Here is a 24,705-nt window from a genome sequence, read left to right as displayed (position 1 = left end):
ATCATAGGAATTCAATACAGTTAAATGAGAACAATAAGCAATGTGATCGCTCAAAAAAAAGAAGGAAAAAGAAACCTTTAATATACCCATAACTAACTTGTAGGCAATTATTTTACGTTTATTTCGGAATCTAAATCAAACTGATTTTGTTTTTTACTGAACTTAAAATATTGTTGCTGTCTTTACGTAGCAATAGAACGTATGCGTTTTTAATTAACTGTAGAGTTTTGTTAGAGGCATTTTTACTGTCATTCGTAATTTTGTTCACTATTTTGTTTTGTGAAGCTTGTTTTTTTTAATACCTTTTTCATTTAGCTACATATGAGCAGGGGCGTGTCCAAGGGTAGAGTTTCAGAGATTAAACCCCTGCCATTGGAAAACAAAATTAAAGAAAAAAAATTATTGCACATTTGACTAAAAATTAACTTTAATGTTGAAATTTGTGGGCAGCATTTTTTCTTTTTAAACATTATCTTTGAAGTTTCCCGACAATTTACGATTGTCTTCTCTTTATTGAAAAAATCATGTTTTGGAAAAACACTGATGGAAGAACCGTCGAATAGGCTGTCAATACAAAGCATTCACTATGCTTAATATGGCTGCTCATAAGGAGGTTATGATGACTAGTGTTGCTGCTATATGAAGTTGTTCAGTACGTAATTACGTTTGGTAATGTACACTACTGGCCATTAAAATTGCTACACCAGGAGGAAATGCAGATAACAAAATGATAGTTATTGGACACATATATTATGTTAGAAATAAAAAATGATTAAATTTTCAAGAAATTTGGGTGGATAGATCCTGAGAAATCAGTACCCAGAACAACCACCTCTGGCAGTAATAACAGCAGTTATACGCCTGGGCATTGAGTCAAACAGAGATTGGATTGCATGTACAGGTACAGATGCCCATGCAGCTTCAACACGATGCCACAGTTCATCAACCGTAGTGACTGGCGTTTGGTGACGAGCCAGTCGCTCGGCAACCATTGACCAGACGTTTTCGATTGGTGAAAGATCTGGAGAACGTGCTGGCCAGGGCAACAGCCGAACATGTTCCGTATCAAGGAAGGTCCGTACAATACGGGCAACATGCGGTCGGTCATTATCCTGCTGAAACGTAGGGTTTCGCAGGGCTCGAATAAAGGGTAGAGCCACGGGTCGTAAAACATCAAAAATGTAACGTGCACTGTTCAAAGTGCCGTCAATGCGAACAAGAGGTGACCGAGACGTGTATCCAATGGCGCCCCATACCATCACGCCAGGTGATGGGCCAGTATGACGATGACGAATGCACGCTGCCAGTGTGCGTTCACCACGATGCCGCCAAACACGGATGCGACCATCATGATGCTGTACACAGAACCTGGATTCATCTGAAAAGATGACGTCTCGCCATTCGTGCGCCCAGGCTCGTCGTTGATCACACCATTGAAGGCGCTCCTGTCTATGACGCAGCGTCAAGGGAAGCCGCAGCCATGGTCTCCGAGCTGAGAGTCCATGCTGCTGCAAACATCTTCGAACTGTTCGTGCAGACACTTGTTGTCTTCCAAACGAGCCCGTTTCTTGACTCACGGCTCGTGACGTGGTTGCACGATCCATTAAAGCCATGCGGATAATATGCCTGTCTTCTCGGCTGCTAGTGATAGGTGGCCTTTGAGATCCCGCACGGCGTTCCGTATTACCGTCCTGAACCCATCGATTCCATATTCTGCTAACAGTCATTGGATCTCGACCGACGCGAGCAGCAATACTGCGATAAGATAAACCGCAATCCCGGTAGGCTACAATTCGACCTTTATCAAAGTCAGAAACGTGCTGGTACGCATTTCTCCTTCTTACACGAGGCATCACAACAATTTTCCAACACGCAGCAACGTTCAAACTGAATTAGCACGTGGGAAAATGTCTGTACAATTTCCTTATTTAAACACATTGTAGGTGTCGCTGCGGGCGCGTGCGCTGTCTAAATGCGCTGAAAAGCTAATCATTTGCATATCACATCATCTTCTTCCTGTCGTTTAAATTTCATGTCTGTACTATGTCGCCTTCTTGGTGTAGCAATTTTAATGGCCAGTAGTGTAATTTGCGTCTGCCACGAATCCCTTTCTATTTAGTTTGCTAAGAGCATTATCTTAGAATATAAAACCTGAAAACACATGCCATAAATGAATTTGAAATTTTTTAGTACTTGTTGCAATATAACGCACAGGAAACAGATAATAGGATTTGAATCTAAACAAGCAGTAAAATGAATAAATACTAAGGTTACTAGGGCAGCCAGAATTTACCTTCAAGGAGTTGGGATTCATAATGGTCCTTGCATGCTAAGTACTACCTCGATTATCCAGACTAACTGGGACCAAAGGCAATCCGAATAAACGAAAATCCGGGTAATAAGCAAAAAACATTCTTAAATAACCAGACGTCCTCTACAACAGCAAAAACACAATGTTTTGTTTTTTGTAACAAAACTATAATACTGTCTCTCGCAAGTACAACCGCCGCTTACATGAATCATGTTTGTTTCAAACAGCATGATTCAATAAAGCGGCTGATTCAAAAAAGCAACTTTATTAACTTTTTAGTCAAACAAGATAGAGTATCATTAAAAGTATGGCATTCGCTCAAAATATTCTTTCTTTGATAATTTAATAAATTTAATCGTAAAAAAGTATGAAAAAGCAATAACAAAGTCGACATTTCAATTTATGTGCGTCGAAAACTGTAGCTGCTGTTGACTGATAAAAATTGGTATTAATTAATTTAGACACTCTTTTTTCGATCTTATATAACTACCTATTGTCCTAAGAATTCGCACCTCGTTTTCGTCAACCATTTTACGATGAAGTTCTACTATCTCTAAGTAACCAGACATTCATTAGCTTAACCACCCTCTATTTAAAAACAAACGATACGTGCAATCTCTGCACCGCTAATACACACATTTGACAATAACAGAACAACAACAACTAACGAGCTGATGTGTACATCACATGACTTTTTTTTACACAAATTTAAAGTTATTTCCCCATTATTGGCAATTTTAATGTGATTCAATAGTTAACTCTCTAAATATCCCCAACAATGGCCAAATTGAAAGCAGATTTAAGAAAAAAAATCGCCAAACTTGTCGCCAAGTTGGCGACAAAACTTGGCGACCAAAAGACTGGTGATATATCGCCAAGTGTCCGCCAAATTATAACACCACTTGTGTTTGCATCGAAATTAACAATGATTTCCCCGCAAAAAGGTGCAAAAGACCCCTTTAGAAACACCCGAATGCAACCAAAAAGAGAGGTGCACAACTAGACCCCACTAGGAGTCTACGTACCAAATTTTAACTTTCTAGGACATACCGTTCTTGAGTTATGCGACATACATACGTACATACGCATATACAGACGTCACGGGAAAACTCGTAATTAACTCGGAAATCGTCAAAATGGATATTTCGCGTGTCTATACGTTCTTAGGTATATATGCACGTGTGGTCGGGTAGAAAAAAAAAATCAATATTCATTCGGGGGTGAGTAAAATGGAAATTAAGGTCGATTTTTAAGTAAAAATTTTTTTGCGAATGCAATACTTCCTTTTTTTTGTAAAAGGAAGTAAAAAAAAAAAAAGAATATTTGAGCGTATTAATAGTTCCATTCTTGCAAGCATAATTTAAAATGGTTACTCAAGTGAAAAAAAGTTTTTTATTCTACAAATTTGATCTGGATAAACGGGGGGGGGGGGGAGGCGGATAAATGAAGTTCTAAATACAATAACAAAATCCCCCCCCCCGGTAATATTACTTAAGACCAAATCTTTTGGGAATTTCACCCCCTCACTTTATGAAAGAACACGGGCCTGAAAAAAATGAGAAACATGGTCAAGTTACAAATACAAGTGTATTCGCCCTCTTCACGAAGCGGGAAAACTCGTAAATTAGCGTAAGAATGTTGAATGGCGTTTTAATTAATATCTCTTCTAATTAACGTCGTTGAAAGATAACCTTTTTTTTTTTTTCAATTTCTTGGGCATTTAGGCCCCGTTAAGGACGTGCTCCCCCTCCCCCGCTGGTTCTGGGGTAGGGTAATCTGACCAGTAAATGAACAGTTTAATGCAATCCCACGGAAACGGGCATTTTGTACCGCACGCACAGTTTATACATTTCGTAAAAAACCAAATTGTTCATGAGTAAAAGTTTCTTGTTGAAGTAATCAAAAACATAATATATGAAACTTCTTGAGCAAAAAGATTTCTTCATTGCTCTTTAAAATTCTTATTTTTTAAGGAAAGTATATGAGCTGTTATGGGAGGGACAACATGGTGGCTTTTTCGTGGAATGACAAACTCCTTAGCACAATTTCATTTTCAGATATTCAAAATATGGTTTAAAAGGGCAGTTTTTGGGACAAGACATTCAAAGCATTGTTATTTATATGTAGGAGAATATGGAGCAAGTGATAGATATTTTTCCCTTTCAATGATTTTTTTTTTTTTTTTTGAAAATGACACAGTACATACAGAAAGAACAATGCATTTAATAGTAAAGCATGCATTGAATATTATTCGTTCTTTTTAGCAGTAAGTTTGTACTTTCAAAAACAGAAGTTTTCTTTTAGGGTAAAGCGAAAAATAAAATTTATTTAATGAAGTGTTTTCTATTTAATTATTAAAATTATTTTTGATCTAATGAATGAGTAAATAAAGGAATGAATGACTAAATTAAAGATAATGAATCAATAAACGAAAAAATATTTACAGTAGACTCTCGATCATCCACGGAAAGATTGGCACGCTAACTGCGGATAATCCGCAATTTAGGTAAAAGCAATGCTAGTGTGTGCAATAGCTTAAAAAGTCAAAATCACTCGCATACATGTAAACTATAGCTACAACGATAACAGGGGCTAAAAAAATGCATGTAAAAACTTAAAAAAGGATCGATCATTATTGCAAACGGATTACACACGACACGAGCAAATCGTGCAAGTAGATTAACTACAGCAGATCAAGCTAGGTTACACTAAAAATGCAGAGATATTTTTTTTCCAAGACTGCTCCGGTGGGTCGTTAACGCACTTCAGTATAGATCTAAAAATCAGCAAGTAGAGCGGACTTAAAAATCAGTAAGTAGTAGATCTAAAGCAGTCAGTAGTGTAGATCTAAAAATCAGGTTAGTGATCAGGTTAATCAGTCAAGTTTCGGTGAATTACGTAGAAAGGTTAGATGTTATTGGAAGGAAAGGAGAAGAAAGAAATAGAAATGTCTAACAATAGATTTTGCACCTGTTAAGCTATAAATTGTGTGCATTTATCTACAATCAGTTTATCATTGCCGAAGTAAATAAAATTAAAAAAAAAGTGTGTAAGGTCGTGGATAATCGGGAGTTTACTTTAAATAAATTAGTTAATATATGAAAAAAATAAAATAGTGAATAAATAAGAAAATAAGAGGAAATGAATAAATAAATTATTAGATGAAGGAAAGTAAATGAATGAGTAAATGATATAATAAGTTATTGAATGCGTAAATGATACAATAAATTATTGAATAAGTAAACGGAAGAAATCAATTCACTTTGCCCCGCATGCATTTGATTAATTGTACAAAATATTTGAAATAAAAAAAAAACTTTAATAAATAATTGAGTCCCCGAACATAAGTAGATTTTAATTTATGTTTAAAATGTTAATAACAAGAATTGTATTATTTTATTATAGTAAAAATATTTTTACTTACAACAAAATATCCCAATATAAGTATCAATTTTTAAATACTGTGATCAGGGCTCGAAATTAACAGCTGTCTGTCGGTCCAGCACCACAAAAATATGCATTGGACCTGCAGAATAAAAATTTAACTGGTCCCTGGACCAGTTGGGTTTTATTCCTGTTTTCCTTTCAATAAACAGTAAGCATTTTAAATGTTTAAGCCTTTTGAATGATTGTACTCTTTTATTTAAAATGTTTAGGTTTTCATCGCTAGGTAGGTATAGAAATTTCTACAGCATTATAACGTAATGTTTTTTGTCCCCCTCCCCTCCTTTTTTGTCTATTGAAAACTGCTAATTGATTCCATATACCATGGTGCTTTTTCTTTAATTTTTTGTTGTTTAAAACAAGGACATGATAATGAACCACTGAATGTAAAATTTAGATTGACCAGGGAAATTTAGCAGGTACTGGTCCATTGAACCAGTGACGAATTTTTCTAATTTTCTACTCATGATGTATTATCAAATACTTTCATCTTCTGAGGTAATGTTTTCATAGCTGAAATAACCTACAAGTATTACTACATAGTTAAAATATAACCAGGTAGGTGTAGCTAAAAATAGCAAATGTCCCACCCCATTTCACTTTGTCCTACACTCCCCAATTATTGTTTTTAAAATACTGGGAGAACTGCTTTGTTTGTGCTTCAGATTTTTTGTGTGTTTGAACGGCAGCCATGTAGTAAATGAACATGCCTAACCAGCGGAGAAACAAAATCTTGTAGTCGTTTCTCTTTTGAAATTGTATAGCTATATGTCGGCAATTCATCAAGAAAACTTTTGAATCCAAACATTTTTTAAAGAAAAATGGCAAACTGTTTATTTGCTGCAGTGCGTTTAACCACTGGTTGGCCTAACCTATAAAGTAACTAATCCATGTTGTACACACAGCATGAGGTTGTTCTGCTTCCTTTTTAAATGATAGCAATCCAAAGACAAAACTTTCTTTTCGTGATTTTTATTTCATAAAAACCTTATGACACACATTATAAATCCAATGTAAATATACTTTACAATTTTTAAAATAAATGTTTATATTTTCTATTCCACTCTTATTTTCTGCAATAAATTATTTACAACATAAATACTAAATAAGTTCTATTGATACAATTCACGCTACAATAAAGTGTTCTGCATTTATTTCACGCAAGGATTATTTACATTAATTTTAATTACATATATTACATGTGATTCAAAAGTTTATCCACAGATTCGTTACTGAGTTTTAAATCCTAGGTTATAGTATAAATATACCATCTGCGTTAGACACCCAATAAAATATAAATCTAAGAAATTGATAAGTAGTTGATAGCTCTTGAAGCTCACATGTTCGTCATACCTTTTATTGAGTAAGCTTTATCCGGTAAGTTTATATTTACAATGTGCATGAAAATTCTCATAACTTAGAAACTTTCACGAGCACTGTTTGAAAACAAATTATTTGCTATGCTCCAATTGCTTCTTAAATATTTCTTATGTGTTGCGCGATTAATTGCCTTCAAAATAGTAATGATAGAAATACAGTAGAATAAATTTATTACGCCCACCTAAATAACGCAATTCTCAAATAAACCGCACAACTTTTCAGAAGTAAACAATCTATTTTGAAGTTTAAAAAATCCCTCTGTTTTTCTTTGCAAACATAAAAATTGTTAGACAAATTAAATTTGAAGCATTTTTTCATCTTTCCATCTTAATTCAAAGCTTTTAAATGAAAATTAGTACTCACAGTAAATACCAGATGGCTCTTGAAAATGCAGCTGTTATGCAAACCATGAAGCTAGCAGAAGTGCAGGATAATTCACTATCCTATGATTGTAAATAACTAATTGTAATATTAGTGCTTTAATACTCATTGCAGATAAAACCCATTCTGAAGTGCTAATATACAGATATATTCTGAATATTAGTTTCAAAATTTGTGAAATGATCTGTACAACGCAAAAGTTCAAGGTGTGCGTTATAACGGTCTTCTACGGTATTTCGTAACTTTACTCGTAAAAGAAAAATATTTTTCGACAAGTGATATTTAAATTTCTTGATTCTTGGGAAAATTTATAGACAAGAAACCGAGAAAGGTTGCAATACTAACAATGTATTTTAGGTGAAAATTGCCGACATGCGGAATGACACAAAAATGACACGTAGCACAATAGCTTATGAAACTATTGCGTACATGAAGAACTTACAAAAATGAGCGGTTTAAAATACTAGAATCACGGAAGGTGCCATTTTGACCCCAAGCACGTTTATTTGGCTTTCTGCTTCTCTGTATTTTCATAAAAAGCTTAATCCTTTCTTGGTTTTTCCTAACTCATCGTTTGTAACAATATAAAGTTTTCAAGAATTTTTTTTTTTTTTAACCCGAACGAAAAGGCTATACCTAGAAGCGTGTGCAGGGATCATTTGGACCCCTTTGAGAAAAAAAGAAATGCAAATACATTTACTGATGCTGAAACAGAACATAAACTCCAAAATGCCTCTTTGAACATATCGCAAGAACTTGAAGCATTTATAATACTTTTGCACATAATAGGGAGCCTTAGCCGTTAGTTGCAACTAAAATAGCGCTGGTTATAAAGTCTCTATTGCCTTTAAATAAATTGTATTTCTCATAAATATGTTTATTTATTTTTTCTAATTTTTATAAATGTATGAAATTATGTCGGGAATTATGCAAATTTCGTCTCAGAGAGTCAAAATGACCCTCGCCGTATTTCTAGGTATACGAAGAGCTTTGTAATTCTAGTGTTAAAATATTTTTTGGGGTTAGAATAATGTTTTGTTTGTTTCCGATACACATAACTATTTTAAACTAAAGGAAAAACTTATTTTCAAGTAAAACTCACAAGTTATTAAAATGACGAATTTAAGAAACACTCATTTCAAATCTACAAATCATTCATAGAAAAGTAAAAAACTCTTAGAAAACACCTATTTCATCGAGTGCTTTGGCTTAAAACACTAGAAGCATATTATAATTCAGCGCAATCTTGGTAAATTTGACAAAAAAATCAGGTACGTTTTTTTTCATTTGTATAGGTTCTCCAAGTACTTGGATGAATTCTTTTATTTTTCCCTTTTTCTTAGTTAACAGTCATAAAAATAAGAAACCGAAGCAAACAAATAACAAAATAAAATAAATAAAAACTACAAATTGTCGTAGAAATTTGAGTTATAACATACATAAAAGCAGAAACTAAACTCAAACCACGTGAGAGTACACGTGGTTTGTCTCACGTATAGGGCAAGAAAAGAATTCTCCAGTGAAACCTCCTTGAAATAACACCGAAAATCAATATGAAATGAGAAAAATGATAAAAAATCAGGCGTCTTGCATTTGCTTAAGATTTTGAGAATTAACAAACAGTATTGCAACAATGCACCTAACGTTAACATAAGTGAAAAAAAAAATTTAAACCACAAAAAATATCGCATTTCTGTTATTATTTATTTAACAGAAAAAATATAAAAATCGCTTGATTTCATAACGACAGTATCGAAGAAATACCATTTCCAAATGAAGCAGTAACTGTTTTCCAAAATTGTGCATACTAAACTGTATGCTGCATTTACACGAAACAAAACTTGGATTACTTACGAAGGAAAATACATTATTTCATTTCGTTATTTGTTTGGGCCAAAAGGACGTAAGTCATGTAGTTTTGTTCCAAAAGGAGTTAAGGCCTTTTTTTCTCTTTTTTATTTCCGAATAACTATACAGTCAGGATATTTTGAACATAGAATTTGGTGATATTATCATCCATAGATTACTAAGAAAAATTATCTGTTTTTGGAATTCAATAGTAAATTTTACACAACAAAATCGCATTTTTTCAAGAATGGAAAAAAGTTGACTTAACGCCATTTGAAAACAAGCTCTTCAACTAAAGTGCCTCTCAAAAGTAAGGAAAAAATGAACTTTTCATAATACGCTATCCGATAAAAACTGTCAGCATTTGATGCATGCAGAAACATTTGTGGATAAACTTTTGTCAGCAATCATAAAAATCTTACAGGTACATGTCTTAGATTACGCGAGTAGTTAACCCATTCCTGATAAGGTCGGTCTTACAGTTGCAGGCTGAACAGCAGCATAAGGAGGATAAAATAAAGCAGGATAATTTGAAAACGTTGTTGCAGCAGCAGTAACAACTGGCAAGCCGCCACCGGGTATTGGAGAAACACCACCATTTGATGCAACAGCACGATCATGATACAGAATAGGTACTCGAGTTAATCTTTGTGTTGCTGCTGCATGCAAATTTGCTGCTTCCATGTCGGCAGCCATCTGTCTTTTCCACTTGTTGCGCCTGTTTTGGAACCATATCTTCACCTGTGTCTCAGTGAGATTTAATGAAGTTGCAAGTCCAGCACGTTCAGAACTAGACAAATATCGTTTCATTTCAAAGGTTGCTTCTAGTTGATAGACCTGGCTTCGAGTGAACACCGTCCTTGTTTTTTTCTTACGTCTATGTGATTTGGATTTCTTGTCGTCATTATTTCCACTAATGTCGCCTGAACAAAGAGATTTGGATCCTGTTTCATGCTCTGAATCGGATCCTTCTCCAGCTGAATCCGGTCGAACTTGAGAGGAAGAAGCAGTGTTGGGACTAGGAGATCGACTGATATTGTTTAAATCCAAGCGATACGGCGAGTGAAATGGTGGGGATGAGGAAGTTTGATGCGGTGGTGGACTCTCTGAAAAGGAAAGTAAAATTAAATTGTTATTGATGCATTTGATTTAACATGAGTTTATAAAAAATCTGTCTTTGTAAAAGTTATTTACCTGCTTAAAAAAGCTGAATTGAATTAGGTCATACCATACCTATTGTGCAAGATAAGCAAAAATTACACTTTTTCAAGCAAAGGATAGTATTGTGCAGCTCTGGTTAGTTGGGCTATGACATTGGCAATATTTTTCTCTTTTCCGCATAATGGGAGCTGAGTTGAATTGGATTACTTCCGTAGTAGAGTTGTGTTAAAAGCATTCCTACTCAAATGCACTTCAATAAGAATCCTTTTTTACTAAATTCTCCAAAAAAAGGTAAGCATTGTCAATGTCATAGCTAAACTAACCATAGCCGCAGAATGCAATGATCTCTCTCTCATACACTTTATATATTTTACCATTTATGAGACTATTTTCGGTGGTCTCTGCCGAAAATACAGGAAAGTAAAATTTATCGTTATTCCCAAAGATGCATTAAGTACAGCACACGAGCGCATATGTAACTGCTGCGTGTCAAATTAAAAAAAAAAAAAACATTGGGACATACGACCACACGATTGAATTTAAAATTAAATTAATACTTCTACACTTTTTAATGAAAATTGCGAAACTGTTGGTGACCGTCGAGCAAAACGATCACTAGCGATATTTCCACTAAGTATATCCACCACTTCCATTTGCTAATTTCGCAGCGTTATATGTTGTAGTGATGAAAACAGTGGCAATTTTTCCTACCCATGAGTCCAAAATTTCCACTCTGTCAGAGTTTTTTTTCTTTTCTATCAAGAGATATAACTCAAAAATAACTAGTTAAGAAGGAAGTCTGAGAGCCTATCTGACATTTTGTGCATTTTAGACAGGATTTTTAAATTTTTTTTCTCTTGAGTCAAAAAAATAAATAAATAAATAAATAAATAAATAAATAAATAATGACAATGATAATTGCCCTTAAGGTGGTCGTTATTGCCCGACCTTCCCTACTATCGTTCTCTTCTCCGAAACCAACGCTAATACTTATAATATTCCATTAAAATGTCTGCAGTCTGCACATTAATAAAAGACTTCGGCAGAGCCTTAGCTTCAAAAGACTACTGATGAAATCTTCCACTTCTATCCCCTTCCCTTCTCTTCCTAATATATTATTCATATTAAAACAACCTGGAGATATAATTCATGTTTAACGAATAACATAAGATACGTAATTGACGATAAATGCACCTTTCTGTAGAATTGAAAGTTTATTTCAAAGTACTGTGCTCTCGTGCTTGCTACAATAATTTGCAACAGTTTTATGCATTTGTAAGAAAACTTTTCAAATAAGAGATCACCAAACCACTGTACCACTGTTTTCATTCCAAACTTGGAATGTTAGATTCCGCGGACATTTTCCACCGGTATGATATATCAGTTATAATGCTTTCCGTTCAGAATATTTATGTAAACGTTTCTAAGGTTTAAAAATAATAAGAAGAAGAATCCTAATCTTTTTTCAAACTATTGACATTATTCGTTTCATAAATCTCAAAAAATTAAGCCTGGAAGTTTAATCATTCAGGAAGATAATGATGCAGGGCGTCATATATAGCAAACTAATGAAGCAATAAAAGACGCTGAATTCAAGCAAGAAATAGAATATTTTCAGAAAATCAGTGATACAGACGAAGACACTGAGAGTGTACTTTTTGCATACAGAAGCTTTGAATGGTGTTAGCAATGCAATTTTAGAAAACTAAAAAAAAATGATTAAACAACAAGCAAGTACAAACATATGACATTAAAAAGGAAGTAGAGTAAATGTGTTGCGCACAAGACTAAGTAAAAAAGTAATAATGATAAAAATAAATGAGTAGTAAATGAAAGATTTCTTATCAATATAAATTTAAACAAACTAAAAACAAAAAAAACTCATGAAAGTTTTTCTGAAACAGTTTGGTTGCATAAAAGTTATTACGTGGTACTGGTAAGGTATTGCTATCGTATTGGAGCATGTAGAAGAAACCTTTGTTCATATCACCATCTTGTTCGTAGGGTCACACTTTCTTCGAATACTATTTAATTATTAGTTTGAAGTTTTAAAGCAGAATGCAGTTGCAAGTTACAAGTAAAACACTTTTATATGATCTGAATTAAGCATTTGCAACTCATCTCTTTTATTTTTGTACAAACGAAAATTAAATACTTTGCCGAGCTTTGATTCTCAATTTCTCCATTTTATCTCCTTCATAACTTCACTATGGTTTTGATGTTATAAATAGCAAAGACCCTCCAATGGGACTGAAACCGAGGTGCACTGTAAATGTATTTGCTACTTCTAAAAATGTTCCAATGCCCTACTGTACTTACACTTGTTTATTCTATAAATAAATTATGAACATTTAACAATACCTTTTTTTTTAGTTACATTTATAAACATTTTTATAATTATGAATTAATCACAATAACAAATCAGTAAAAGTACTCTTAAAATGTTTTATAAACTTTTCATTATTATGTATTTACATCGTTAAAACATAAAACCATGTTATTCGTAACATTAGTGAATTTGCCATGAGTAAAAAGGTGTGTGGGTTTATTCTGCCGTGGGTAGGCAAACGACAGTATCTGCAGAAATAGGTTTTCGAGACGTTACCGTAAGCTTTGAATGTATGAGATTACAGCTATGAAAATAGTTGGAAAAAGCACACAACACACTACACGACATGTGATTTGAGGGGAAGAGTGGTCTGAAAAAATGTGAGCTCATTAGAGATGATTGTTCTTTTGAAACTGATTAAAAAACTCAAAATAGTAATACTGCCGTGGGAAGGTAAAGCGCAGTATCTGCTGAAATGCGATTTTGAGATGTTGGGGAAAAACGGGTTTTGGATTCAATACTAACAATAGGGAAATGCTGGAATTTGACGCTTTTTTTATGTTTCATTTTCAACATGATTCCAATAAGCAAGCTTGTACAATAAAACTAAAGTACAATAGATGAGAAAAAAAAGAAAAAAAAATGCAGCTACTGCTCTTGAAATTTTTATGGCAGAGTGGCTCAACGAACCCAGCCAATCCTTTGAATTATGACGCGCTGAGAAGAAATACCTTACAGAACCAAGCAAAAAAAAAAAAGGTTTACATTGATTCCATGTACCAATTTTTCAGATTTAAAAAACTGAAGTTTAATAACAGTCATAATAAAATTGTCACATGGGGGGAGGGGGTCAGCTGACCCTTTGACCCTTCCCTGAATCCGTCCTTGCCTGCTTACCGCAGTATTTCTTCTCTATTCATTTCATATAATTTAGCAAATTGCATTATTTATTGTTTTTGGAATTCTCAAGAGGCATGTAATTTTCATTTAGTTAGGTAACAAATAAGCAATTCTTATGAATAGCTTGTGTGCAGACACGTATGTTCCATTTTCAGTTAAATATACTATATGTATACAGGGGTAGGAGTTAACCCTTTGAGTTACGATGGCTTCCATAAAGCCACATTTTGTTCCAGCAAACCGATAGTGACTTCAATAATTGACTGGAAAAGAAGGTGGTCTCATACGAAGCCACCGTACCTCAAAGAGCAATTGTAAAATTAATTCTGGCCATTAAACATCTCTCTTCTTAGCCGAATAACTATTCAAAATTTCAAACGAAATCCAATTGTAAAATAACTATTGGATTGCAAAGAATACCATCAAATGCTCTCATCTGACATTCATTAAATATTCCCTTCAAAACGAGATTATTACATACATGGTTCTTGCATTGAAACGTTAATGCAAAAACATGCTTTTTAATATCCATACACTGTAAAAAATCTCGTAAAACTCTCTGAATATACAAAAAAGCTTTCCGTAATACACAGATTCGCACGCCCTCAGCAGTTTTCTGCTCTTATCAAATACATTTCCCGTTTAACAAGAAAGTAAGAGTCGACGCATGCGCAGCTCACTCTTCAATTTTATAGTCCAAACAGAAAATCCAAACTGAAACTCGTGAAAGCACGCAATGACTCATGTGCGAAGTAACACTCATCAAGGCCATTAGTAGAAGTTTTGTTCCTCGCATGAATTCACTGAAGATAATTTAAAAGTCTTATATTTTCTTGCTAATGTATCGTCATGAGATTGAATTTGAAGCTATGGTCACTTATTTTTAAGTACGAAGTGCAACTTCTCGACGTATGCTCGCGGAAGGAATACAAACTGAAATTAAAAACCAAATAACTGCCGAGAGGACGCCATGAAATTCGTTGCGTTGCATAACTTGTGTAGGTAATTTACTTTTTTCTTGGATACTTTTCTTTCTACCAAATGGGTAATTTTTGTAGGCAGAATTTTATTCTGTCATAGAAATCACCTTTTTGGTGACCAAAGCCTGCAAAAGACCACCACCGACGAATAGGTAAGTCGCTTTGCAACTCTATTACTTTAAAGTGATTTAGTTCATATAAATCTCGTTAAAAAAAACTATTCCTCAGTATCATTTTTTCGTTGTGAACTATTGCAATTTGAAAATATTTTACATTACGTAGAACACATATTTAAAGTGCAAGTGTGTCTAGTTTTATTCTGTAAAATTTATGAATTGAAGATTATAAAAAACTTCAAATAAGTGTTATTGTGTACTTTGTTTTTATGTGTCAATCTCAGTTAATATTTGGCTGAACATTTATGTATCAAGCATTATGAATTAAATGTTATAATATGCAAATTGTCAGGTTTGATAGTTCGTCTTTAAGGTTGCATGTTTTCATTCTCTTGTAAACAGTGTAGCTAGATTGTATGAAGTAAAAAAAAAAAAAAAAACTATCTCTTGTAATTAGGAACATAGTGCTTCAGTATTATCTAAATGACGATATCTCTTTAAATATTTGCATCAGCGAAACGCTTTAAATTAGTTAAATGTGTATTAATTTCTTTAACAAATAGATTCATATATGTATTTAAAAGTGTCTTCATTTTTTTTCGTTTTATGAGCCTCAATTTTACCAAAAAAAAAAAAAGACTTAATAAAATAAATAATTTTGTATTTTTACACCATATTAAAGTATTTGACTTATAATTTATATGATACTTTGATTTATAATGTATATGATACTTTGATTTATAATTTATATTATACATGAAATATTATTTATCTCAGCAGAGCTTCATTAGTACGATTTATTTTAGTTGCAATGTACCTGCCCTTAAGGGAAAGAAGCTGCAAATATAACAAACAAGAATTATTTCTCAATAATATATTTTTGTATATATATGAAATACACAAGCAATGAATAGCAATGAGAAAAAGAAAATTAAAAGTAGCAATTATTAGTATAAAGTTGAAAGGTTGAATTCGCGGAGCTCATCAGCCGTGGAAGATCCGATAAATATGGTCAAAAGACCAAAATATATTAAACTACTTACTAAATGTACTTTAAGCTGTAATATATGCATTACATTGGGCCAAACGCACCATATGCTAAACTATATGCCATAAACAAGAGCTTAAACCTAAAATAAAAAGTAGGGGTTTTTTACCTCGGCTAAATTAAGAAACAAGTCCCTATAATTTGTCTTCCTCAGGACAGTACCTACTGCATGCATACTAGTTTAATGTAGGACAGTCAGGAGGAATGAGTCAGTGGCAAAAATGGAACAGCTGCATTTACATGCCAAAATAAAAAGTAATATTTCATGTCATTGTTTTAAAAGTGATCATTTTTAAAAAACTATGTTATTAATATACAATGTACATATGGGGAGAAGACGAGTGGCGTTCACCACGCAGACTGTGCCATTGACATTTTCAGGGGTTGCTTTTTTAAGGGGGGGGGGCGCTTTATAGCATTTTATGGGTGCACCATCACTCTTATGGTGGGGGGGGGGGATTCTCGTATATATGAAATGGAATAATCATGTAATAGAGTTCAATGTTTTAATAAATAAAATATATATTGCATTTTGCGCACACTGTAAAAATAATATCAGTAACCTATTTTGAATAAGTATTTATATTTGTGATGAGCAGGAAAAGGGCAAGAACAGAAGAATCAACCCGAATGGTTCCAGCAGGGGGACTTGGTGTCATATTTAAATTCATCAATTTCTCTGTTGGTACTTTTCGGTACACTTTGTTCGTCAGAGAAATTGACTTGAGGTGAACGAATTCCGGAACGCGAAGGGTAGGTAAGTCCTGTCAAATTTTATCCGAAGATAAAAGCTATCAAGTTTGATACAAGATATGTTTTTAAGTTCTGCATTAAAAATACAATATGTTGATAGTTTTGTCTTGAAAATATTGAGAGAAAAACTGAAGTTTAAGATTGTTTAACAAACAATCCCCACTTTTCAGAAGGTACCCCCCCCCCCTCCAATTCCCCGACGATTTTGTGATTAGGAATGAAACTACTAGATTATTTCATAATTTTTAACTGTGCATATGTTATGCTGTTAACCATGCTATTTGTCATTAGAAATTCAGAAAAAAAAAAATCCACGAATGATTCTAAAATTGTTTGTTTTATTGCTGTTAGATATGAATGAATTGAAACTGATATGGTATGCAATACTATAATAAAGAATTATATTTTAGAAAAAATCACGGAAAAAGGATTCCGAAATTCTCGGAAACGTTTTTGAAAATTGTTTGGAGAATTCCGAAATACTCGGAAACGTTTTCGAAACTTTCATGAACCACAGCTGCACAGAATACTCAGAAACATTTCTGGAAATTACGGAAAGAGGATTCCGAAAGACTCAGAAACGTTTCTGAAAATTACAGAAAGAGGATTCCGAAATACTCAGAAACGTTTTTGAAACTTTCATGAACCACAGCTGCACGATATACTCAGAAACGTTTCAGGATTTTTTTTACAGTGTAGTGAAGAACTTTCTAAAGGCATATTTTTTAACCGTTTCTGATTTTAAAGAGTTCTACCAATTCCTTGACTTATATTCCGTTTAATGTAAGCTTTTAGTAAAAGTTTCAAAATCATTCAAGGTCAATAGATCAAATATCGGATAAATGTATCGGGTAAAATATAACATAAAAGTAGACACAGCAAAAAGACATAGAGGGATAGTAAAAAAAATCCATAAAATCCGCCTGAATTTCTGCATAGGTTCACCATACCACAAGAGGTATTTCACTGTTCAGAGATAATTATTTTTATTCATTCTAATTGATAGTTAATGATGGGATAATCGTAAATAGATTACGAAATTTATCGATTTAAATTGAAATTCACAATATTACATTTTATTTCTTATTCTTCTAAGGTTTTTGCAACTATTCGTTTATAGTTCTATATTCCAGCATTGATAGCACATGGTATAGGTTTCTCTCTTTCAAGCGTTACACACAGCCCTTCACCGACCAATAAATCTAAATATAACTAAGCTTAATTTAAAAAATACATTTAAAAACTAGATGTAGATACATTTCAAAACTAGAAATATAACTTCTTTCGTGAGTGCATGTGGACTCGCATCCGGTTTTTTTTTTTTTTCTCCTTAAATTACGTTTAGTACTAATTTTTACTTTTAGCTTGGCACACGATAACAACTATAGTTTAGACAAACCAAACCTGGCAGTGTCACATAATTGTGATTAGGATTCGCGTAGCCTTCCTAATGCTGCCAGGTTAGGTGTTCCTCAACTATGTAAGTACAGCAGTTCGTTTTACTTTTCATTTTTAATGTGTTTCTGCGGTATTTTACTTCTAAAAGACGAGCTCGTTTGATAAATTTTGCGCTCCATTATTTCAATGCTTATTGCACCAGTTTGACCTCATTTCTTATCCTTGATGCCATTTATTCATTTATTAGTTTTCTCAAATTTGCTTTAACAACAATATTGGAAAATGAATTGTTACTTATTGAAATTGCAATGTTTTATAATGTCTCGTATTTGTCCAGGTCCTCAATTTGACTTTGCAGTCAGGAGCACTTGTGTTGGAAAACTTAAGACAATGATTTATTAGCTATTGTGTATTGTTGATTTAAATAACTTATATCAAATAATTATACATTACAATATATATATTAGGGTGGTCCGTATTTATATGGGAATTTTTTTTTTTCGGAATTCAACAAGTGACGCCCCTTAGTTTTGTGACACTATAATAAAAAGTAATCGGTGCAAAATTTGAACTCGATCGATTAATAATAACACGTGCCCCTAGAACGTTGAACTTTAACACTTTTGATAATTTTCTCACAAATCTTCGAGTTTTTACTTGAGACCCCTTACATCGTTTCTCCTAGGTTTGCAAAATATTTTTACAGCGAGGTAGCACTAAAATTAATCTTTTTAATTACTTCATATCATCTAAAGATTTTACATTGAATGAGAATGAAAGAGTGCCTTAGAAACTTAACCTCAATCGTAGGCTTTTTCCCAATATCTCTCAACCGTGTGAATGTTTTCCCCGATAACCTTGGACTGTCTGTAAAATACTAAATTGCTTTTGCGACTCATATTTGGTAAATTGATTGGGAAATTCTTTGATTAATTGTGCTCCTCTTTCAGTTGTATCATTCACAACTTTCAGCATTTTAACGAAATCTCTTCCCTTTAAATAGCTTCCTTCGTTTTGCCATGAATCAGGATCAAATAGAAAAACATCTTTTGGTGTTTGAAACTTATCGAACAGTTTTATTGACTTGTAATTGATTCTATAAAGAGGAAAAGTTTTACTAAGAAAGTATTCCAAATCATCTACTGTTATCTGAAATTTTTTATACAGTCATCAGTAACGTTTTCCTTTTCAGCAAGCATTGTTTTGGAGTAGTCTTTTCCTATCTTCAAAGTTAATTCCTTCATCCAATACGGACAAAGCTACTAGTTCATTCCCTAAATACCATAAGTGATTTATGAAAACTCCAGTCACTGCTTCTGCTGCATGTTTGTCATCATTTTGTACGCTGCTAATTTTTTAGACACTTTATTTTAAAGGGCCTCTAGATTGGGTTGCTGCGAAAAACCATACCTTCATGCAACATTATATGTAAAACAGCATTTACGAGCATTCTCTTCATGTAAGGTCAATTTAAATTGTTTCCTAAATATATCAATATTCAAACGATAAATTCCTTTTGCCATTCATCTGTCTCAGGCATAAGCTCCAGGATGCCGAAAACATATCACTGTAAGGTGTAACAGGTACGACTTCACCAAGAAATAGTATTACAAGTTAAGAGAATTCTCTGGAATATTTCTCAATTCCGCTTTCTACGAACAATAATATGTTATCAACTTCGTCTTTTAGAATTAAAGTGGTATGTGTACTTGATTGAAATGTTATAAGTTCTGATTGATGAAGATCTTTCCACAAAATTTTGAAGCGCTTAAATAATGGAACATTGAGTCTAGAATTAAGAAAGGCAAGAACTTCTTCAAAGACACTCTGCAGTACGATTTCAAGTGCATGATGATGGCAATACAAATGTAATGTATCACCGTTCAGCTTTTGCTCTAAAAAATTACATGCACAATTTATACGTCCGATATTATAAGCCGTTGTATCAAACAATACAGCTTGAACAGTAAGCAATAAAAAGCAATCATATACAACATATAATATCATATACAAGATATCATATTCAACTGAAGAAATATCTCAGGAATTCTGAATAGCTGTTCAACATTAGGACCTGAAGCTATCACGGAAAGCCTATCGGCGTTTTTTTCCCCTGCTACATCTGGATGTAGCTTTGCATCCCAGTGAATAGCCAAAAAATCTAAATTTAAATTCATGAAATCTGATTTTACCTCTCATTGATCATAAGGTCATTTGGAATTAAATTTACTGCATCTACATAGGCTGGCAATACTTGAACAGCATCTTTGTCCCTAACATGACATTTGTCTAACGTTGATGAAATGCGAGCAGATATCAATAGTTGCGAAGTTTTTTTGCGTTGTGTTAGAACAGATATAAAAAAAAGGTTCAACATGTTAGGACAGATACCCATTTCAATTTCTAAATCTTGTGAATTGCAAGAAGAATTTGATGATGATAAAGGACTATGTACTAAAAAGGAGACAATTTAAAGTATAGATTTTTACATTATTCCGATCTGTAATTTTTAAAAGTAATATTTAAGATATGGAAAATAGAGTATATTTTTATGGTAGAGTTATCGAGGATTTTTCAAAATTTATATTTTAAGAATGCATAAACATTTAAGGATATTTATAACTAAAGAACAGCAAATTAAAATATAATTGCCATTACTTATATTTACAGCATTCAAACCTAGCGACCCTATTTGCCACACCTATTAGCACAGAAAATTTTCTAAATCAACACCCCGAAACCCTGGAGGAGGTAATTAGATTTTGTCAAAGATCATTCATTAAAGGCTTTGGCCATGCATTAATGGTCTTTAGAATTTCTTGTGTCCAACTTGGTAGAAAAAAATGTTCCCCTGCCGCATGGTTTGGAACGAGCGCAGAATAGCGGTATGAATGACCCAAGGCCATAGGTGTACATGTACCATCTGTAATATGTAAAACTTTGCAGAATAAAAGTGAGAGAATGGTTGGTCTGGAAGTAGCAACGTCTATTGATTTTCAAAATTACTTTAAATATGAAACGTAAGAATATTTTTACATAAAAATGAGAAAATCCACAATTTTTTCTTCGAAACTCAAAAAAGCGTGCCCTAAGGGCACGGGTTAATATTCGTGGATTGACTTAAAATTTTGCGTGGATCATTTATTTGTATAATGGAACAAATTGAGGGGGCGTCGCGTAAAATATCTACAACTTCAAAAATAAGGACCACCCTAATATATATATATATATATATATATATATATATATATATATATATATATATATATACACAATAAAATTCCTTTCCAACGAACTTCAAGACTGCAAATTTTGTTCGTTGCATCTGGAATTTTGTTGTACAGTTTAGCTCGCTGATAACGAACCCCGTTTAACGATTTAGCGAGAAAGTGAGAAAAATTTTGTGGGTACATTGCTAAATCTATGGGAGTATAACTTGCTTTTAACGAGCAAACTCCGCTAAAAGCGAGCAATATTTTGAGCATTCATAAAATTTCTATTGCCTCTCAGCTCAGCTTATCCTTGGAGAAATTCTTTCAATATTCTGAAGACAACCGAAAGTTAATGATGAGTCATATACCAAGAGAACAAGTGATGACGGCTCCTTTCTTTCATTTGTGGTTTAGAGAAAGTTTTGAAAATTATATATTTGTTGAAGTCAATGATATCACTTCCGAGGATATTGTAGCTTAAATACAAGCTAATCGAGGTGAAAAAAAAAATAATGAAAACGATGATGACTACAAATATGAAGAATTTGAAGCTGAACAACCCTCAACACATTCAATGACTTTTGATGTGCTAAAAGATTTCAAACTTTTTTCAAGGTCAGAGATACACTAATATTCCTCTAAATCAATAACACAGGAAAGAGATAGTAAAACAGTTTGAAGTAATTTAACCAATTTCTTTAGTACTGTACAGAAATATGTAAAACAAAGCAAGTACACTGTTGTAACTAGAGGTGCCAGCTGGGTGCGATTTTCCGCCGTAGGGTGCAAAGACGGAGCCACAGGGTGCCATAGAGGCTAGGAAATATTGTTCCGATATCTTTTAGCACCTCAGTGGATGAAAGAAGGTAATGAAGGGCCATCAGCCCACGCAGTAGCCAATAGCGACTCTTTTCCTCCGCAAAGGTGCCTCGCTCGCACATGCGCTGTGCACTCCGGCATAAGTTCAATTCAGCCACTTTAATGGCGGACGACGATGCTGCAACGTAGTTGTTGGTACATTAAATTTTCACATTTGAATAAACAACGAAACTGGATTAAAATTCCACATTTCTGGAACAAACCTTCAAAACCTTGCGTAAGTACAGGCATTTAATCATGGTATAACATTTAAGGCTTTCCAACAGGCTTTTAGTGTTTTCAGAGTTGTGTTTCAACAAAAGAAAAAACTGAGTACTGCTTATTGTTTATAGTTAACCGTTTTAACATAGTGATGTATGGCTTTTTTTGTCATGTGTACTAATATATGGTGTCCATTGCTTGTCACGTCTGCGGTCTCACGGATTTTCCCCAAAATTGTTTATTGTTATCAATACGAAATAATTAATAAGTAACCGGGTCAAAAATTCAATTATTCAACTAACTGCTACAGCAGATACACTAAATGTCTTTATCCTTCTCAATAAAATAACTGCGTAGACGTAGCAAAGAAAAAAAAACTGTGAAAAGAAATCTCTCTGTGTGTTTCATGCCATGACTCACCAACGAAATATTTTCACGTAATGTTATTTCAAAAACCGAATGCAGTGTCTAGACGCATTTTTTTTTCTCTCTCTCTAATTTCTGTTTCCAATGCTTTTCATTATGTAGGATGCTAAAAATTTGTTTTGATTTTTAATGTCGAAAAAGTTTCTATTTAACAAATAAAAAAAATTGCTTTTTTAGATTACTTATGTTCAAATAGGATATTCAAATGTCGAACTATATAATACTTATCAATATGTTACTCTTGATTAAAATATTTTGAACGTTTATGAAACGCCTGTATTTTATGAAACGATTTGATTTTTCCGTGATTGTAATAAAACTGAATATTTTTGGCTGTGCTTGTAAATTATCCATAAATGCCTACTTCCTTATTTTTTAGTATCATGCTATAGTAAATGTCAATATCATTTAAAACTACTGAGCAATCCAAGGGTTTTTATGAGAGTTAGAACTCAGATAGAGGAATTGAAGTCATGAACACTTCTATATTATGTTGGAAAGTCTGAAATGTGATTAAATGCCTTAAATGACAAGTTTTAATCCAAATTGAATTCAATGTGAAAAAAGTACCAAGACTTTGTCTATCATAAACCCAGACAATAAATAGAACACAATAATATTCAAAAACGCACACAATAGGGGGGGGAGGGGAAGAGGATCTACTATAGAAATCAGTGAGGGTGCCATTTTTCTCTCCGAAGGTTCCTTCTTTTCCCCCGCGCTGCCTGTCTTTTAAAAGGTGCCCATTTTTCGCCCTAGAAAGAGGTGCCATTCCGGCTCCGTATTGGGTGTCGCTGGTGAACAAGCGTTTCACCCCTGAAAGGTGCCAAACGCAACCTATATTTTTAACAGTGTACGATTTTTTATGATTTTGCACGGACTCTTGTTATGAGCACTCTGTTATAACGAGTAAATACGGTCCCTTCGTGCTCGTTATAAGCAAGTTCGACTGTATTTGTGTTCGCTGCAATGAGATTGTACTATATATATATATATATATATATATATATATATATATATATATATATATATATATATATATATATATATATATATATAAACACAAATTTCCTGTAATTTCTGCACTACACAACAGAATCGTCTGTTTCAGTTATATTACACATTTAAGACAAACACAGAAAGAGCGGTGTACTAACACAAGCGTAACCCAAATTTCATTCTTACTAGTTTGCCACCATTCTATCTACTATAATAACGAGGAGAGTGGGGGGCAATACACACGCTAGCTGCAATTTTACACATTTTCTTACAACGTGTAAATGAAAAAGAGACCGTAGGAACTGCTTACTTGTTGAGTAAATTCAGTTGTCTTCAAGCGTGATATGGAAATCACTACAATTATTGAGTTATCACATTAAATATATTTCAATTCATTCTGTTAAGAAAAGCAGTCTATTGATAGAGAAGCAATTCAATTCATAGTACAAGTCTATCTCAATTTGCTCAATAGACTGTAAAGGAAGCTTGATTTTTTGAATGCATCGCTTTCAGAAAAGAGCTCCTTTTCTCACGATTATAATACTCTCCAATGAAGCAAGAGTCAGTTTGGAGAGGAAGCCGAGATTAAAGGATTACCTGAAAGCTCCAATAATAATCTTAGCGTGTAATCTTGCCGCTAAAAGCACATCTTTTAACGTGCCTCGTACCACATGAAATCTTTTGATGATTTGTTTTGTGCTTTGGGCCCTCAACAGTAATCTCTGAAAAGGAATAGTTGCTTTGAATGCTTGCTAAAAGAGTGCTTCGACAAGAGGGGAAGAGGGGTTAGTTTCAATGGGACTGCTGCAACAGCTGAGTGTTCGCTTGTTGGCCGTTTCACGTTCTGGAAGACATACTTCCGTTGAGTATAGTTTGTGGATGGCCGAAAATGCCGCTATATTTACAGATTTTTTTTTTAAGATTTAAATGTTTCAAAGC

The 24,705-nt window shown here is 33.5% G+C and overlaps 1 protein-coding gene across 1 annotated transcript in view; it reads right to left on the bottom strand.

The window, feature by feature from the left end:
- Window positions 1-9,814: 9,814 nt before the first annotated feature.
- The window catches only part of LOC129218679 (homeobox protein HMX3-B-like), a 41,371-nt gene continuing 26,480 nt past the window's right edge, over window positions 9,815-24,705 (bottom strand). The window contains exon 2 of the mRNA XM_054852999.1: window positions 9,815-10,470. Coding sequence (XP_054708974.1) covers window positions 9,815-10,470 — 656 coding nt within the window. The remainder of the gene's footprint in view (window positions 10,471-24,705) is intronic.

The sequence above is a fragment of the Uloborus diversus genome, chromosome 3 (assembly GCF_026930045.1).
Source record: "Uloborus diversus isolate 005 chromosome 3, Udiv.v.3.1, whole genome shotgun sequence".
Classification (NCBI taxonomy): domain Eukaryota; kingdom Metazoa; phylum Arthropoda; class Arachnida; order Araneae; family Uloboridae; genus Uloborus; species Uloborus diversus.
Note: the sequence above shows the minus strand (reverse complement) of the source record. Positions and strands in the feature narration are given on the sequence as shown.